This window comes from Pieris rapae, chromosome 2 (genome assembly GCF_905147795.1).
Source record: "Pieris rapae chromosome 2, ilPieRapa1.1, whole genome shotgun sequence".
NCBI lineage: Eukaryota > Metazoa > Arthropoda > Insecta > Lepidoptera > Pieridae > Pieris > Pieris rapae.
The window spans coordinates 2,094,433-2,114,937 of record NC_059510.1 but is presented as its reverse complement, the minus strand read 5'-3'; the positions used below and the strand labels follow the sequence as shown (position 1 = coordinate 2,114,937).

The window sequence follows — 20,505 nt, the reverse complement described above, 5'->3', positions numbered from 1 at the left end:
ACAAGTGGCGGCTTTTTAGTACCTACGCTCTTCTATAAGTATTCTTCCTTCTTAAAGTCGTAAGGTCGGTGGGGTGAGAGAGGGAGATTTGCATTCCGTCTGGACGTCCGATCAATAATTTCCATTAAAACTAAAAAAAAAGGCAGTTGCATTCACTATAGGCCACACTTAAGGCACAACGATTACTTTTACATGTACAAACTACTCGAATAAGGCACTCGGTGCAAAACCATTTCTTACATTTAGATAATTATTATTTAAATACATTATCATTCTATATTCTATTATTATATTTTTTCCTCTGTATATAATTCTTTTAAGCGCTAATACTAGGTAAAATATTGAATATATAATGTATGAATAATATTGTTTATGGTGAATAAACGTAATAAAAAAAATCCGTTGTTGGAAAATTTCGCTACAATATTATACTCTAAACAATTCGTATTCGTACAAATATTCCTACTCTAATTATATAAATCGTGCAACTACCTAATTATTGCAAAATAACTTTTAAGTCTTTATATATGTATACAAATTTCTAATAAATTAATAATACTACTTTATGTTATATTATTTCGTATTCTACGAGTAAGATTGCCTTGTATTAAATATTGTTATTATTATTTAATATCTAACAAACTTCAAGGAGACTGAACTTATATTTGATATTGCAATTTTTTAGTAGGATGTTAATGGACCAAAATTATGTAAATTTGGGTTATGTAAGTTTATATTAACTTAGGGAGTAGAATTACATTAAAATCTGCTTAGCAGTTTTCTTGGTATTTGCGCTTTTCTAGAAGATACACGTCTGATATATACCTACGTAGGTTCTCTTAGTTAAATTTGTTATTCAGGAGTCGTTCAAGTATTATGTAAGCAAATTTACTGCTATTTATCCTCCCATATCTTGATAATAAACGTATTAATTTTTTTTAGGAAATTCGAAAATGCATTTCGCTTTCAAGCAAACACGCAAATTGATGTGTAAAAACGTAAATAATTGTTGACGTAATCACTAAATAAGAAAATCAAAGACTATAGGCCCCCCCCGCATAGTGCTTACGTAATATTTGAACGGCCCCTTCTTAGTTTAATTTTGAACTTTCAAGTTCGCTTACTAGTGCTTCAGCTATTATGTTTTTGATCATATTATTGTACGTTAGGTGCAATTTAACGATATAAAATATATTAATACACAAATATAGGTTATTATCTAATTATTTCTAGTCTACTTAAATAGCATTTACAGCAAATATACAAATCAATAGCGCGGTTGCATTATGAATAATTGCAGAGTTTGTCGCTTTCTTGTTCTTTGATGGCAGTTCTATTGCTATGGTTTTATTCATCACCCAGTAGTAAACATCAGTCAATCCTTGGGCTGTTAACTCTGGACCGACTGTCTCACGTATTCTCTTGTTATATGCGTTCAACCAATTTATCTGCAATATTTATTAAAATTCACTCTCATCATTTTCGGTCCAACATGGTTAATATGATATAAACAAATTTACCTCATAATCAGTCAGCAGATTTCTGTCGATAAGTTTCGGTTCGTAAGGCAAAAGTGTAGTTTCTTTAAAACCTAAGTATCCCGACGCGCGTTGAACTACTTCTAAGACATTGCTAAGTTTTATCCCAAATTTACGAGGCTCGTGCCAAGCTGGTTCTGGAAAGTTCAATAAGTTAATAACAATTTTTTGTTTTTTATGTGTCGTACAGTTAATAAAAAAACAGTAATAATATATTCTGATTCATAAACTGCAGAGTTACAAAGGAAGAATGAAAAATTTGCGCCTGGCGTTACACACCGCGCACAGAATTATCATTCTTTTTATTTATGTATAGGATACAATTACGTCGTAACGACACGTTATTTTTGGATTATTCGTTCGAAAAACTGTTCGTTTCAACAACTTACCGCTAGTAACGAAGTAGCCTTCGCGAAACGTGTGGAGATTCGTGTCCTGTCTGTAATCTATCACTACTGGATCTGTAACAAATTGTAAAAAGTTATTTCATTGATTCAAAAGATTTTCAACAAAAACTAATTATCGTTGTAATAATGTTGTATGTAATATGTAATTACAATTCACTTTACGAGTTTTAAAACCATTAAAAACGATATGTTGATTTTTTTCTTTTGATAAAATATATAATTAGTTTACTATATTATATACCTTCTCGTCTATTTAATGCGGCTCCAACTCCATGTCCCGTAGGTAGTAAATAATCCTGGCGAAACGACCACAATGGAGCCCTAGCGACTGGGTCTGCATGAGCTGCAGGAAGCGTTGACGGCGCCTGTAGAGTTGCGAAAGCCGCCAAGGACCGTAGAACTATAGTATAAGCTCGTCTTTCATCACGACTTGGTGTTCCGTAGTGAAGAGTCCTTGTAACGACTGTTGTACCCTCTGTCATCATATAAATAAAAAAAAATACAATTCATAGAAAATATTTCATTTGGAACCTTAATTATATATAGCTGCCTTTGTGAACTTCGTTTCGCCTTAATATGTTTTTTTTTACTTAGCCTATTTGTTTTTTACATACCCTATTTTTACACCGAGAAGAACGGAAAATGCGATATTATATACGTGGACAAACCTTCAGTATTTAATTAGAAATGCCGTAATAATTAACTATTTCTAATGTTAACAATACTGCGTTTTCTTTTTCGTTTTCGTTTACGCTCTCCTGTATTGCAGATAGCCGTTTGTTTGTTGTTTTTTGGAATAAAAACCTCAGCTGTATTGTAATTTTATTCTGGGAGTACATTGTCTTCACATATATTATTTTACTAATGTAAACAAATGCTATTTTAAAAGAGTGAGTGTGGAGTTTTTTCCCAATTCTTCAAAAGGTAGTTTTACGAAACAGGTAGTTTCGTAAAACAGTAAAACTACCTTTTGGAAGGGGCAACTAGAAGCATCTTTATATTTTATTTATCGTTCAAAAGTGCTATTTAAGGTGGTCTAATTGGAATAAATGATTTGATTGATTGATTGATAAGCCCTAAATGAAATTATCCAATTTTTGCTCCATAAAAACCTTCCTTAGAGTTTAAAGAATAAAAAACTCCAGACCAGTCCAGATTTGGTCCAGCCGTCTACGAGGTTTGTGCTTAGCAACATATTTTGCGATTTCTATTTTTATATATTTAACATATATTGCAATAAAAAAAGAAGTGAAATTTAGTAATCTTGCAGTTGACTTATTAAGTCGTAATTGGTATGCCTACTGTGACCTCATAATTGCTTATATGAAGAATAAGAATTGTGAGTGAATTTGATTTCGACACTTCATAAACGCCTGCTTACTAAGTAGCATTAATAATCACCTATTGCTGACACGGTTCTTAATTTTTCTAATATACCTTCATACTGTCCTCCTGACTGTATAATAAGCGTAGAGTTAGAGAATATTCGTCTATTTGTTGCATTTGTAGCTTGGTACTCAGGTTCAGCAGCGTTCGGTCCGAAAGCGACTCGAGTCCTCATGGATAAACCTCTGTAGCCAGCCTGAGTGGCGCGTGTTGCATCTATCTTCTCACCCACCAATAATTCATTCAGGTTTGATTTACCCTAAAAAAGGTGATCAAACAAATTTAGCCATATTTTGTTTGTCCTACGAAGCTTTTAACTAGAGGTATTTAAAGATAACTGATAGATATTCTGGTGATAAAATTATAATAAAGTGACTGATTAAAAATGCTAGGCGTTTTGGGGATTGGGTTTCAACTCAATATATTTTAATAGACCATATAATAAACTACCTTCTTTTCAAGATAATTTAATACAGTGCACATCGCGACGGCATCTCTTAAGTGAGCTTTCTTCATTCCTTTGATTTCAGCCATATTCTTTTGAGCTTTCAGATAAATTATTGGTGAGGGTTGAAAGAGTCTTTTGGAGGCTGTAATGGCCTGAGTGATGGCTGCCGATGCCCCTCTTTGGAACGTCCCTCCCGTCGGTATTAGGATCTTGTTCAGGTCAACTGCCTTCCGCAAATCGGAGTATACAGTTTCGTAGTCTTTTACGCTGAAAATTTAAATATCGTCAAAACACAGCCTTCGCTGAACTTAAGTCTCGCAATCATTAAAACACAAGTTATTAGTTCACCTGACATCACAAACGCGGGCAAAGTGACCCATTTTGATTGTGTTACGAATGTTTCAGATGTTTTTGTAATATTAAAAAAAAGAAGTTTTTTACGTATTAATAATAAATAAATAAAACGCTCCCTTTGGTTATCCAATCTTCTTTATTAGCAGTTTAATTAGCGGCTTATTAAAAATCTACGTCTTGCATTAATAAGATAAATGTGCCCTAAATTTGTTCCATGCTAGATTTATTCTTCTGGTTGTTTCATTCATATGTTAGTTATGATTAATCCATATTTGGTTCCCTAACATAATAATGTTTGGGACATATTCAACAGACGTGGCATTGACAACTAGAATCATCTTTATATTTTGAATTAGTTGCTTGAATTCTTTGCTATCATAATTAAAATATATATGTATTTTTTACTTCTTTTACCTACTATATTTACGTTATTTTACATTTTTATACTTATTACTTCATTTTTTTTTACTTTATTTTACCTTATTGTCTTTATTTATACTTTACCTGGTACAATTAACAACATTAGGATAACAGTTATATGCAGCCAACATATCTCGTTCTGGCATCATGAGCTTCCCAGGGGGGACGTATATCCTGACATCTCTATGAGTGACTAGAACGAAAGCTTTGAGAAGTGGGGCGTAAGGGAGATCCTTGCCCCTAAGGTTAAGAAGCCAAGCGACTTCATCCAGAGCAGTCACGATCATAGCATCAGCTCCAACCGCTTGTAACTCATTTCGTACTGATGACAACTTCTCTCGCCATGACATGCCTGAAAAGTTCATTAAGGATATAACAGTTACCAAAAATATCACAATATTAGTACCAATTAATACAACATAAGTAGGTTGTAATAAATGTAATATTAGAGTAAGAGAGTTTTTAGTAAAGCTGAGTTTCTATAGAAAATGTTCAATTCAACGAGTAAAAGGAATGTTATGTTTTTTGTGTGTTGCGATGTTTCCTTATTGAATAAATACCTCAATAAATAAGGAAAAATATCCTCACCAGTAAACTCAGAATTGTGAGACATAGCTACAACTCTAGTGAATTGCGGTCGTTTCCACATGGGATCAGTTTCCTGGTTCCATAATTGGTCCAGCAAAGTTGACTGAGGGACGAGCTGCAAGTTCTCCCGCTGTAGGCTAGTGGACAATGCCTGCCACTCTCCAAATGATGTCAGACGAACGTCACCACCAACGCGACCATTGCGAATGGCGGTTCCCTTAATAAATATTTTTTTGTTATGTATACAGTTTTAACAACGTTAAATGCGTTTATCGCAAAAAAATCCATGCACTACCTATCTGTATTTTTTTCTGGTTCTGCCACGTTTAATTTGACGAAAGTAACGATGTTTACAAGAACACATTAATTTGAAATGGTAAAAGATTGAACAGCTTTTTAAGGCAATGTGAAAAAACAAAAAAACTTGGCGATTAAAGAGACTGACGGAGAGTTTATTGCCAGTTCTTCTCTTTCGTTCTACGCCCTTGATTTGGGAACTGGCAGTAAATGTAAAATTAGAATTATTACTTTTTTGACGTTCATAAGTACATTCTGTTACCTATGTGAATAAACGATTTTTACTTTGAGTTTGACAATACATAATATACCCCAATCCATTCAGCAATTGTTGGTTGGCTTGGATCGTCTCCATCAAGTACCAGCCAAGCACATGAGAGCGACATCTTGGCACGACGCACGTTAACAGATGGGACCCATATGGCTGCCCCACCAGCTGCTAAAACCGCTGCTGTTCCAGCACCATCCCATCCACTTATGTACTCTAAACGACGCTCGTCAGGAGATGGTTCTTCACTCTACATTTGAATAAGACAATTTCATCATCATTGTTAACTTAAAAAAATAATTTATAGATTTGTTAAATTACTTTTATTTATTATTCATTTTTTTGTGTTGTGTAATAAATAGTCAAAGATGTTTCTATGCAAATGATTTATATACTTATAGAAAGCAAAGATATATAGATATCATTTTTAAAGTAGACAAAACAATAAACCTACGTGTTTTCACATTTACTGTGTACCTATTTACTTTTTTTAAATGTCAGGTATTGCCTATAAATAAGGTTCATTCAAGCTTCAGAATATATCAAAAAGATGCTTTATTATTTTCATTAATTATTAAAGCGTTTTGGACACGTACAATATTGAATTGCGTACCAAATGTTCGTCGCTAAAGAAAACAAGAAATGCATCCAAATAGGAAGAATTTTTCATAGCAATTCGTAGTTTTCCCAACGGGTTTGTGAGGCTGGAGGCCTCAGGGCAGGCTTGTGGAGGGGGAGTAAGCTCTTGAAGCATTGATGGGGTGGTCATCTGTGTTGTTGTAGGCATAACAGCGGTACTCGTTGTGGGTACATAGGCAACTCGGGCTGCACTGCATTCTGTAATAATAATAATTTTGTTTATTTTTTATCTTTTATCTTTTCTATACAAGGAATCTTCACATTTTTTTTGCAGATTAAGCGTATGTACGACATCTCATAGTGTATTTATTTATTCCCTTCACAATATTCCATTCGTACAATCATTCATCAATAGAAAATAATATTTGTATCCTGCGGAGATAAGATAGAGAGAGGCATTACGCCAAACGTCTGTCCATCTCTTTCGAAGGGACAAAAAGAGGAGAAAGCGGCTAGCGACAACGACGCTAATGGCGCGGGAAGGTACTAGGATATCAGAGCAATAAACAGCTCGAAAGGTTTAAAAGCTCTTTCAAAGCTCCGCGTGGGACAAGGATGATAGAGGGTGCGGAATTATCTCTCTCACACTCTAAGCTTTCAAATCCCCTCTCCCTGACCCGACCCACACTAATACAATAGTGGCACAGTACTCACACATACCCACTTAGGATTAGAACTTAGAAGGATGATTGTTTTATAAATGACAAAAACAGTATTTTAGAAAAATTCGTTTCAATTAAACTTTCGTGGTAATAAATAATAAATAATCTTTATAAATTTCTGAACAAAATAAATACAAAACAGGTTAAAAATTTCTTTGTTTACGTCAAAAATTGAATGAAATGGTTTTATGTTTTTTCTATTCCTGGCTTTATCTATCTAATCCGGGCCTTGAGGTACCCAAGGGATGTAGAATCTATTGGGATGACGTCAACATTCAATAGGGAGGCAGAAGATTCGAAGAGGTCTTCTCAAAACGATCCCTTTCCCTTTTACTTTGTGGCATTCTGGCATGATATTATAATATAATATACGAAGCTTTAGTAATATAGAATCAATTTTAGAAGTTAAATCCAGTAACGACGGAAAATTAATTTAGTCTAACATATTTTTGCTTAAAATTTTTGATTAATTTACATTTCATATTAATTCCTTAACCGGCTTACGAACTTCACTCAAAGTAAATTAAATTACATTGCATTGCATACAATTATTGCAAATAAGCATTTAATTACAATATCACACCAATAAACATAGTTGCTCTTTCTTACAAATGAAGTAAAATATCTTCTTTCTCTTTCTATAGGTATCTTACCGTGTTTACATAGTTATCGGTGTTTTTTGGTAGGTAGCATGGCATTAAATTGAATATAAAATTCAAGTTATATAGAATATATTGAAACGGTAAAATAGCCAATAAGCGGTTTAGCAAGACGGTTGTACCTACCTACCTACAAAACAAATAAAATAAAACGGTACTCAAATCGTCCTCGTCCTTAAGGACGTATAGGCGCATTCCCAAAGGGACAAAATATCCTGTGGCTACCAGGGCAGCACATTAATATAAGAGGTTTGTGCGTGTCGTCATCCTGCGAAAGGATCATTCAAGGACATCGCGGTGCAGTGCGTTGCACCCTTGCACCGGCCATTCACATCTGCATCGATGCGTGTCACACGTTTGCATTGTATCTACGTCATGTATTGAAATATTGATAACTGCTGATTACTTAGTACTAAATATACGTACAGAATATATTTTATTTTATTCACAAATGCACCTAATGCACTTTTAATTGTAGTATTATAAAGCTAGTTAAAATATGTATAATTCTAATTAAGATAAGATAAATGTAATGTATTTTTCATTTAAGGCCATTGGTGTTGCATAATAGTAATAGGTTTTGCCTATTAGGTAAAAAAAAACATGAATAAAATAAAACAAAATAGCGCTTTTGTATTAAATTATTAAGTCATTTGTATTTTATTTGTTATATCGAGCATATGGAGTAATTTAATGTAACATCTATGCAGTGCGTCAAGTTTTGTAAGACCCATTCGATAAAACATACTGTTAAGGCGTAGAGGTCTCTGGTTACTGGACGGCGTGTGGATGGCAAGCGTCGAGCCCGCTACGGGAGAAAAGACAACTTTTATTTTCGATTTGGAAGCAATAAAAATAAAAAAGTGCGTGTGCGTGAGAACAATGCTTTGCTCCCTTTTTGTACCAGGATTATATGGGTCGCGTGGAGTTCAAAATTTGGAATGAACAAAGCGGCATGGGAAATGGAGATAGCGGTCAGTTGTCCATTATAGGGCAGGGCCATTGTATTAAGTACAGCAATGGCCGTTTGAGAATATCGATAATTAAATCTTACATACATAGTTTAAAAGACCCTATTTTATTGCTATTAAGAGTTGAGACCCAATACGCGATTTCGTTGTATATATATATATATATAGAGTTTCTTTTGCTTTTAAAATTTACATATATAAAAATAAATATACAAAACTTTTTTACATGAAACCAACAAACGTTAATCATTAAAAAAAAATTATGCTTAAGCCGAATAAAATATACAAAAAACCTTCGTAAATAAAGTATTAAATGATACATAGTATTTGTCTTATAAAAATAATAAGTGTATGGAATCTCTTTCTAGACTCACTCCCAAGGAAAATGTCTGCCTAGCTTACGTCATCTTTTTACTAGGTCTACATGAGGGTATAGGCCCCGGCGCGGAACTTGGCAAGAGTCGTTAGATGCGCAGAAGTCGTTTTTTAGGTCTCTTTGGTGGTGAAGCGGGACGCGGGGTATGACGTAGCGCCGATCACAGCGCGCTATTGGTGCGTCAGTCGACCCTTGCCTCCCGCACCGCGTCTACATTACGTTCGCTCCCGATTACACTTGCCGACACGAAAGTTGTACCATTTGTTTTTGTTGACTTTTTGGTACGAATTCAGTTTTAAATTAAGTTTTGGTTTTGTTAGTGTTATTGTTGTTGTTTTAAATTTAGTTTTTGTAACGTTTATTACAATGCCAGGACCAAATACCGTTTTACGCAGACATGCCAGAAAAATGGTATATATATGTGTACTGTTTCATGGAGAAAAAATGTCACGAATTCCTCTGTTTTGTTTATATACAAGATTTAAAATAAATGATGGCAATAACCATAATGACAATCAATAAAAGTGAACAGTTTTTGTTCCACTAAGTGTACGATGCGCGAACTTGCCCCCACTACGCCAAAACCTTGCCAACTACCGCGCCGGGGCCTATAGAAGGGGCGTCAAGATTTGAGCCGACCGCGCCATTCGCGTCATTAATTTAGGTACAGAAATAAAGACGAATAATTTGTTGTATTCTCTAAACATTTGTATTTCCATTTCTCATATGGTCCTATGTATTGATATAATTTTTATATATTTACCAAAAAACATTAGATAAGCCTTATGTTTATTGTTTTAACTACACCTATTTACACAACACAGCAACACATTAAATAATAATTTAAAAAAAAGGACGAATTAACGAAAATATCTTATTCTGGTTTCATTACATTACATTTATAGAATTAATCAATGTGTACTTAATATTTTATACTTAACGCAAAATTAAATAATTAACGAGAATTACTTAATTAGTCCAACATTTAATTAGGAAGTAACGATGGTGTACTAGGATCTGCTAAAAGTGGAGAGATGAACAAAACTTAACTATGTAATAGGTTTCTAATGCATATGAGAAGGTATTTTGCCAACTCTATACATAAGGTGTAATTTATGCAACCCTAGTGGAGATTTGTATATATACAGATGAACATTTCGTTAAAATAATAGTTAGTTTTTGCTATATTTTTTATATTTGGTATATTTTTCCGTTGTCTGATTTATAAATTGAAGAAATTGTCAAAATATTCGATTCTGTTGAAGCTTCAATCTTGATGAATACAAATTTATGCCAAGCCAACCGATGCTTCAGGCGGTGCCTTCTTTGCCTATTGTCTACCAATCTGAAACAAATATTGTTTCGATGGGAACAAAAAGAAGTTTCGGTTCAACTAATGAAAAATGCACTTGAGTAATCGGATTTTTGAAGTGAAACTTCTTTAGAATCGTTGTGATTTCAAACCGGATGCAACGGAACAGCGACAGTAAAAAGAGACAGAAACATTAATTCATATGATTTAACGTGGGAGAAAATGAGATAGATAAACTTTAGAATCGTCGTGATTTCAAACCGGATGCAGCGGTAAAGAGAGACAGAAACATAAATTCATAAGATTTAACGTGGGAGAAAATGAGATAGGAGGCATTATACAGCCTCTCTTTACTGCCGCTTTTTTATTTGATCGAATTTCAAACTTTCGTTGTTTTAGTTTTTGCCAAACTAAAGATTTATATTAAACTTATAAATTAAAATGTATCATTAAAATATACTGTTTTTATAGAACACACACATTTAGTTAGTGGAAAATGATTAATTTATATTTGATTAATTATAAAAACTTTGCTTTTAAAGGTTTCACTTTTACCATGTGTGAATTGCACATATGTTTTTTTTTTTTGTAAACTTTGATTTCTCTCTTCAGTCGGCAGCTCAGGTCTGAGCGTCGTGGTCAGCAACGAAGCATCTAGAGCGGAATATCTGCTTTGATCGGTTTCTGTCCAGCGCTTCCCTTCCACTGTAGTCTGTATAGCTTTGGAGACTATAAGTCCATCTGGTTGGTGAACGGCCACATGATCTTTTGCCTTCTGTGTTACCAACCACGATCAGGTTCTCCAAGTTATCATCGCCTTTGCGCATTGTATGACCGAAATACGATTCGCTGTGGGCATACGGTAGACAAGCGAGTTCGTATGCGAAGTTGGGTCAGGATTGATGAAACTTTGATTTATTTATTTATTTATTGGGAAACCAAACAGAGACATCCTTAATAAATACAAAGTCAAAAATAAAACAAATACAAACACACTGGATGCATCCACAACAGGTTACACATAAATATGATACAAAAAATAATACATGACAACAACACACATAAAAGTAATATAAAGTTAAGACATTAAGAGTTGCTTTATTTTATTCTTAAACAAAGCAGAGTATCCTTATTTACTGAATAAATAAGGATACTAATGTAAATAATTTTGTGTAATAGCAAAAAATAAAAAATATATATTGTATATAGAGGCCAGAGGGATTCAGTTTGTTTTTTTTATAACAAAATTAACAAAAATATTTAAACTGCGTGGGCATTACCACTCGTGCATTGGTAATAGAGCCGCATGAATTGAAAGTACCTAATGATAGTCTCTCCTAAGCCTCATATAAAATGTGTACTTAAATATAATATTGTTGGACTTGGCTTTATATGTACCTAAGCACAATAATATAAATAGTAACCACCAAACTTTGAGGATATCTTTATAAAATATGCCAATTCTTAATAGAGATTAATATTTCTTTTAAGATCAATTCACAAGTAAATATTATAGTAAAGTAAATATTATAGTTGAAAATGAAACCAAACAACGACTTTATGCAATATGTACGACTACAGCTGCCGTAGTGGCTTACGATGTCTTTTGCAATGAAAATGTACACAAGGGAGGGAGGGAGATAGTTGCAATAAGTTATTTCTCTTTTTCTCCTTCTTTCAAGACCTCATTTCCACTAAAGATAGAGAGAGGCATATAAAATATAATAAGCAAGAGTGAACCGATGAATTACCCATGTTCGACGGGTTTCTCGTACAATAATGTACTCCAAGCTCCTGTGCAGCGCTGACACCTTATTACATTTGACGTTGTTGACGCGTTACTGCGTTTATAAGAAAGAGCTACAAACAAACAACACCAACCATCTTATCTTACCTTCCCTTACCTAAGAGCGTGTTTTCGTTGGTGTGGTAGTGTTTTGTTACTAAATGTCCTTTATTTTAAGTAACAGTTTACCTATGGCATGATTTTTTTGTCCCTCACTCAATAAAAAACAGTACATAGACAATACTTTAGGTGAGAACAGATATGCGACATATCCTAGCTGCCTAATTAACATACCGACACTGCTGTGCATATTATTAAAATTAAATAGTTGAAAAAATTAACATAGAAAGACATTTCGCCAACTAGAAAATTGGCCAATCACAAGTTTTGTTACATAGAGAGGAAGCACCCCATTCCATTATGAATTTTACTTATAATTAATTATTTATATTTATTTCTTACTGTCGACGTGTGTGGCCACGTGTCCGAAAGGGTTGAACATGTGGGCTACATATACCAAGGTTGTATGACCGATGAGGGAGTAAATTCAGCGCAATGTGTTCCATATGTGGGAATAGTGAAACCCCTTTAGTAGGGTGGAGTTTGCGAATTTACGTGTATGGTTGGGTTGTGTATCTATTGCCGTTCGTGTGTGTGCCACTGGTACCTTATTTATCCATATATGAATTAGTAGAAATAACGATATTTTATTGAACCTATAAGTACAGTTTACTTTATAGAAAATCTTTATGGAAAAGAAAAAATATTAAGACCATTTTAATATTATACAACTAATACTTAGAAACATCATTCAGTACTTTTCGCTTAGTTTTTAAATTAGTTTAATTGTATTTTATAATTTTTTATAATTTATTTAACTACTAAAATTGGTATTATTATTACATTTGTAAAACTGCATCTAAATTAATTAATGGCTTTATACTTAGGTATATACTATATATATACACTTACACATAAATATATTATATATATATATATATATTTATGTGTATATATATGTGGTGTTCCAATGTTGTTCCACAAACAAGATCTTTTTTAAACTATACTGAAGAATTTGAAAACATTCCAATTTACTGCCTTTGGTTCATGTTATCCTATTCGATGAGATTCAAGTGAGGCCATCTTTGCTCGCCAAACAATCGGTGGGAACAAGCAAGCGCACCTCTCTCTCTCTCTCGGGGAGAAGAAGGGATATTAAAATTAATAAAATAAATAAATATATAGAATTCAATTGAATAAATAATAATATTCATTTATTTTGAAATACTTTGTAATAAATAAATAAATAAACCTGTGGAAAATATAAATGAAAATTTATTTCCAAATTATTTTTTTAAACATACATTATCTACGGAATATGGGCGAGCAACTGCTGCAAATATTATAATTATATAAACCTGCGTTCTCGGAATGCGTTTAATAAAAAAAATATGTGTGTGTACCAGAGTACACAGGAAAGAAGTGAAACTTCTTTACGACAGTTCATTTTTCTACTATTTGCAACTTCACGAATGCGGTAGATAAGGCTTAAGCGGTAAGCCTTAAGAAAAACAATTTTTTCAGTCATATTTATTAATACTTGCTAATTTTAACGATTTATATACATTCACTGATACTTATAATCAAAAAGTGAGGTTAACCTCAAATAAATATTAAAATCATGCTCATACGTGTTGAATTTATAAAACGAAATGTATAATCACTCTCACTTTTTTTGTAAATTCACTTAAATTTGAACAAGTCTTTTTATTTTATCTCTTTCAAATTAATATATTGTTATTCTTATTTCAAACTTAACTTCAAATCTAATATATTGTTGTTATTACTATCATATACTACATTATATTATTTACGTCACTATACTAAACTTCGATAAAAAACCAACATGGCGCATAACCGAGAAACGTGACGTTTTCTTACAAAATTTCTCCCATACCGATAAAGAAGTTTCACTTCAAAAATCGTTATTAGTTTTTTGCATTGGTACATTGTGCCCAACGTTGGACTAAAATTATTTATTATGTCTATATATATATATATAGGTTTAAAGTACGTATATAATTTAAACAAATAATAATAGTACCTACTACGGAAGGAACGCCTTCTTTCTATTTATTATAAAGCCCTTGAATACATTCTTAGGTATTCCTCAGTACCCATACATCCCTGGTACACAAAGTCATTGGGAGTGACATGCCCATTATTTTCTTGTTTATTCTTCTGTCATTTTTATTTAACCAGATTTCTTTCCTTCCTCCTCCTCAAGTTTTAATTATGTATTAAATTATTTATTGCTATTGAACGTCGGAATCAACCAATGAGTTTAAGTTACCAACCAACAAATATTTAAAAATGTAACTTAAAAAGGGAATAAAAAATTAAGAGCCTGGGAATGTTTGTTTAATGGAGAAAGCCCTTTTAAATTATTTATATTAAAACACAAGTTACCGGGATCACAGAAATCATAAGGCGATTGCGAAGGGCCTGCAAAGGGCTTGGCGACTTTCAAGGTTTATACACGCAATGAGCTTTGGGCGTGGCGACACCGACCAATCGTGCGTAAGGTACTTACGCATTTGATTCAGAGATACAAATTATTTATATACTTACTTTAACTCCTTACCTACAGTTTTGTATTATAGGCATTACAACTTCATTTACAAGTTGGTTATAAGAGGATAAAAAATATAAAGGCTGAGGACACGTCACTGAAATACTTCTTGAAATTACTTATGAACGCTTAATCATTTCTTTTTAAAATTTTGTTAAAAAGAAATACACAAAATTTTATATACTTACATATACTTTTTTTAAACCTCAGTGGATCAATCAAGTAATCAGATTTAAACAGGCGGTAATAGTTGTAAACGAATTGTATAGCAAAATCTTTGGAAAAAATGCTTTAATTTTTCAACTGCATAATATCTATCAATAATTTGTCTGGTTTGAAGGTTTGGTGATCATATCCTGAATAGTACAATGGTCTCTTATTAATCACATATTGACAACCTACACTTTATAGCATACTACTTCCTATACAGTCAGGTTTCTGACAGCTCGTACGTAACGACTCTGCTTATACCGGATAAGCCTCTGGATTTGTGAGTTCCCATTTAGTGATAAGTATGCTGAGTAAAAATAACAGAAACAGATTGAATTACCTGTTTAGGTATTTCTAATATAAAAGACAGTTTTTGCATGGCTCTGCAAATCATTAGTTCAGGAACTGAGTTTCATGTTCGTACATATACAACGCGGCTCCACCCATTGCCCGAATGCTAAATTCGAGGTCTAAGCCTCGATACGATTTCTTAGGATTTCTGATGTCCCAGTATATCTCAATGTTTGTGGTGCTTTGAATCGTTATTACTAACGGAATTTAATCGATAATAATTATCGTGGCGCGCCTAATATGTATGTATTTTTTTATTTAACTAGTAAGTTAGTTTAGGTACTTTATGAATTTAAAAAATTCTTCTTGTTTATTTATTATTATAAAAGTTATTTATTAATTTAACCATAGACTTTCTAAGTTCTAACAAACAAACTTATGTACATCTATCTATCTATCTACTATCGAATATCGATGATACTTCCCCAAATCCGTTAGTTATTTATTAATCAATCGAATTGGTTTGTTGGGTTTATTGGCGATTACCGATAACGTCGAACCGTTCGGAAAATACCAAGGATACATGATTGTTAAGGAGCTTGGTTGAACAGAAATCGATATTCCCCAATACCTTTCTTTTTACCTTCTATCGTCTTCAGGTACAACAAGGAAGGATTACTTTTACCGCCTCGTATAGACGATTTTTTTAAGAGTACTCTTACAAACGTTACTTTATATTTACTAAATAAATATTATATATTATAATCATAATGAAATATTGAAACATATTTTATATAGAAAAAAATAGATGACAAAAACGAAATGTATAAAATATAACTCAATTAATTTATTTTATTTCATATTGTACGTATCGTACGGAAATAAATGACATCAATGTTTTTATGTTGCTTACAAAACTTTAAAAGAAAAAACGGCAAAAGAAACAGAAACAGCAAAAAGAAAACATAATGATATGCGTAATTAGATCGAAGAAACACGAGGGCAACATATATTAAAGGAGCAATGTAGGGCTTTGCCGCCCTAAGGGCATTGCGCCACGACATCAAACAGAGAAAACATTTCGGTTTGCCGCAACAGTGCGCCAAAGACTGCGCATCCTGAAAACGTTCTATCTAACATACCAGGAACAAATAAAGCCGAAGGGGATGAAAAGTGAGGAACAAAACCGTACCGCACCCACTGGCCCGGGACTGGAATTCCACTGACAACAAAAATGTGAAAAACGTGAATCGGGGACAGGGTTGAACTGCGTTTAATTCTTTAGACTAGGGTAGCAGGTTTAAAAAGATGTGGTAACTTCAAGTGCAAGTCGTTATTAGGAGGTAAGTGTACAATGGAATTTTAAAAATGTTTACAAATATTTATTAAGTGATCGAGGTTTGGTTCAAATAAGAAGTAACTATACTTTAGGTACGTAATATACATGGGTACGTATTTTTTTTATGAATACACAATTTGTAACATTATACGGATCTTTTACAATCTATAATGCATTTAAAATCTGGTCAAGGTGTTGGCGGCGGCCAGTTTGTCTGTACGTTGCCAAGTGGCCATCGGAACGGGTTAAGCGCGGCGGCCAAAGCACCAGGCGAACAGATCAGCGTGGTGATGGAAAGTGCATCGACCCGCATCAAGTGCAATACAACTCGACTCCAATGCACTGCAGTTATCCATTCATTAGTCATCGACTCATTTCACATCCTGGTTGATGGATGTTTTAAGCATAATCAACCCTGCATCAAAACGTCACTAAGTACAAATCTACCCGTCATTTAAGAATTATACCTAAGTATTTACATTTTATATGGCATTATTTAAACATATACTATGACCTAAATCCTCCTTTAGCCAGTCATCAGCCGGGTTAATGAAGACAATGGCCTGTTATGTCAGTCATTTGTCAATTCTGTCACGGCTCACGCAACACGATGATCGAGGCGTTTTAGTTAAAATTTTGGAGAAATATATTTATTTACTGCAGGCTACAATAATAAGAAAATTTAAATTATGCCTATTATTTAAACATAATATTAGGCCAAATTTGTGTTAATTTCGTTTATTAGTTGTCATATCATATATATATATATATACATACAGTAATGAAGTGTCTCTTGGTTTATACCTATTACGCGTCTACAATATTTACTTGACAAATACTCTTTAAATATTTTTCCTACGTTTGTATACTATTATCCATTTCGGTAAACAATTATGTAGGTGTTACAAATAAAATAGCGCACCATCAAACGGGTTAGTGGGACATCAACGGAATGAAATAACTAGATTTATAGGTGCGGCCTTTGCTAACCCTCAGCAACTCTGTTACCCTAGTCTATGTTTATTTTTATGGGGTACGGATAAATGTCAGGGGAGTGCCGGCCGCCTTTTACTTTATGGCATGCATGCGTTAGAGCTAAGAGCGTTCGGTGAGACCGTGTTTATTTATTATATACAAAATATATTATAAAGTATCCTAGCCTTATTTATTTATATACATTAATCTCAGAGACAGAACAAGACAAAAGTATGTATGACTAGTACGATAATTTGCTTGCATTATACATGCAATGAATGGACCTTTCGTAAAGCAAAATAATAAAATTATAAACATAAAAAGAGGTAGGGTTTCTTTAAAAAAAAATCACCATGCATACAATTTTTTTATCAAGGACAGCAGACCAGGTAGGTGAATGAAATAAATGTGAATAAAGAGACTTAAGGAGCATCCGTGAGAAAGTTTGAGATTTTTGTTCCCAGTCTACCAGGAACATATAGATAGCGATATAAGATTTTTCTCTAAGATCCCTAGATCCTGCTTGGCTGGACAGGGATCGTGAGAAATAGTGAGATATTTATTCCCAGTTCACCAGGCAAACATAATTAATGTGGTGATGCATCAGATCCCGGATCCTGAAGGATGTGTGAACAACATTCCCCTCTGGATCGTGAGAAATATCGGGATTTCTTATCCCGAAATACCAGGATCTTATAAAGTGAAGGATTCATTAATCCCTTTAGCCTTAAGCCTTGAAGATTGCACCTTGTGTTATGGAATGTAACTAGTAGTAGTAGTACCAGTAATACAATATAGCTATTCTATTTATGTCACTATCTTTTTGTTATATTGTTGGAAAATAAAATTCATCATTTACACCTATATGCTACACACGCTCATATCCATTACTCATATAATCCTGAAATAGCATTAAACAAAGATTCTTTATGTTGGCAATCTACACTAATTAACAAATATTCAGTAATTAGCATCAAATTAGTTTCTCTGTATAGTGCTTACGTCTAAAAAACTTTAAAAAAGTTAAAAAAATGCTTTCGAAATCACATTGAAATTTTCTACGTAAGCTAAATAAAAGTACTTAATGATTTTAAATCGAAACGAGTAATAAAAAAAAAAAAACAAAAATATAAGTAGTACAATTGTACTATATTTTTATTTTTTCCCATACACGATAATGATGGCGAAATAAAAAATGTGTAGGTATGATAAAGATAACGAAATGAATGTTCCAATTACGAAGAATATAAAAAAAAATATAAAGTAACTTGCATGTCCGGAATATCAGTTTTGAGGCGGACATGTTCCAAAAGCTTGCCCTGCTTTATTGAAACACCTTAGCCACGTCGTTTATTTAAAAAAAAAACGGTGTTAGTACAACCCGCGTCTTTTTAAATACACAAAGGTATTTTATCACTATAAATTATTTATTGACTTTATCCTGTGAATAAATATGTATATATAATTTGATGAAAGAAATTGCAACTATGTTTTTTTACAAAATTTTAAACCATTTTAAAAGAAATTAAGTAAAGATAAAATAAAGTATCTGGAGAATATTAACAAAAAAAAATTATTCATTTATGCGTTTTGTGTAAAATATAGTTTGCCGAGAATCGAACTCAGGAAATGAGTTCACTTTCTGATTCAATACCGCGAAGAGAGGTACGATATAAAACCCACAGTTATGTCATTTTCATTTGGAGTTCCAAAACCCATGAAAAGGAGGTAACTTAACCTCCTCGGCTTATAGGTTAATTTTGACGTCCGGGTCGCTGTTTTATTTCCAGAGACTAATGACAAGTCGAGTTGGGAGACACTTCAAAAGATTTGTCTTAAAAACTGACTAAATGTTAAATGATTAACTCTTCAGATTTAGGTTCATTCGAACTTAATTATAATGATCCATTATTTATTATTATTAGGTAGATTAAGTATATTGTAAACACTTTGTTAACGAAATTATTATTTAAAGTATCTCAAGCCATGATAGTTTCTTACAGTTCAGTACAAGCAGTTATCGCTCTGATTGAACTTTATATACCATTACACTAAGTCTTTCTACAGTTTGTATGCAAGTTAAGAAATATATATTAAATAGAAACACTTACCAGCACAAAAAACAGCTAACAAAACTATAATATTCATGGCGATGTTTTTTCACAAAATATTGCTAAAATTGTCTAACGCATTTGAGGCGCGAATTTGACGTGGCTGTCAAGCGAGCTTTGAATTCAGCGACTGGTCCTGAAAGTTTCAACCCCAAACCCCACCACCCTATATGATGTCATGGGACAGGGAGCGTCCGACCCATAAAGAAAATTGTCTTGAACTAATTGAATCTATGTTTGGACGGGGTAAGGTTTTGGTGCTAATTTGAAAATATAATCGTTTGTTTTAGACTATATTATTTCTTAATTAATATAAAATAATACGTAAAAGTTTTTATCACATTTATATAAATAAATAATTAATATTATAACTAGTGGCTGTAGATTTTTCTATATTAAATTCATATTAATTTATTAGCAGGCGACTTATATGTCGTTTTTATAGGTCTAACATCTGTCTGACGTATGGAAGGTTTATATGTATGTTAATACCGCATATATAGAAAGATATATTGCGCTGGCATTGAAGTCAGGGCCTTGTATCTCTCAGGCTTAACCGGTATGCGATTGGTGGGGTTAAAGTTAATCATGTAATAATATAGTAAGGGTGACAATCATAATATCATTTAAATAATTTAATATCATTGTCGTTCCACAACTGAGCATTTTCTTAGGCAGTTTTTGTCGCGCACGACTACTTTGTGGAACCAGCTGCCCACTGAAGTATAGCCCGAACCTATACGACTTAGGGTTCTTCAAGAAAAGAGTGTACCAATTCTTGAAAGGCCGGCAACCCACTCGCGAGCTCATTGAGAGTGTCCATGGGCGGTGGAAGT

General features: G+C 33.2%; 1 protein-coding gene across 1 annotated transcript; it reads right to left on the bottom strand.

The window, feature by feature from the left end:
- Positions 1-1,090: 1,090 nt before the first annotated feature.
- LOC110995209 (xaa-Pro aminopeptidase ApepP-like) lies at positions 1,091-19,772 on the bottom strand. Its single transcript, XM_022262266.2, has 11 exons — positions 19,670-19,772; positions 6,320-6,543; positions 5,750-5,956; positions 5,142-5,358; positions 4,638-4,905; positions 3,782-4,046; positions 3,383-3,590; positions 2,187-2,420; positions 1,928-1,999; positions 1,521-1,675; positions 1,091-1,448 (listed from the first exon to the last, which is right to left on the bottom strand). Exons 1-11 carry the CDS (start codon positions 19,704-19,706, stop codon positions 1,239-1,241), a joined length of 2,097 nt encoding a protein of 698 aa, XP_022117958.2. The 5' UTR covers positions 19,707-19,772; the 3' UTR covers positions 1,091-1,238.
- Between the last annotated feature and the right edge of the window lie 733 nt (positions 19,773-20,505).

Excerpts from the sequence above, each read along its gene's own strand:
- LOC110995209 (XM_022262266.2), bottom strand. The coding sequence starts at position 19,706 with ATGAATATTATAGTTTTGTTAGCTGTTTTTTGTGCTG. Across the intron at positions 5,957-6,319 it reads TCTTTAGCGACGAACATTTG|AGTGAAGAACCATCTCCTGA; the intron begins GTACGCAATTCA and ends ATTCAAATGTAG. Across the intron at positions 4,047-4,637 it reads AATGTTGTTAATTGTACCAG|CGTAAAAGACTACGAAACTG; the intron begins GTAAAGTATAAA and ends TTAAATTTTCAG.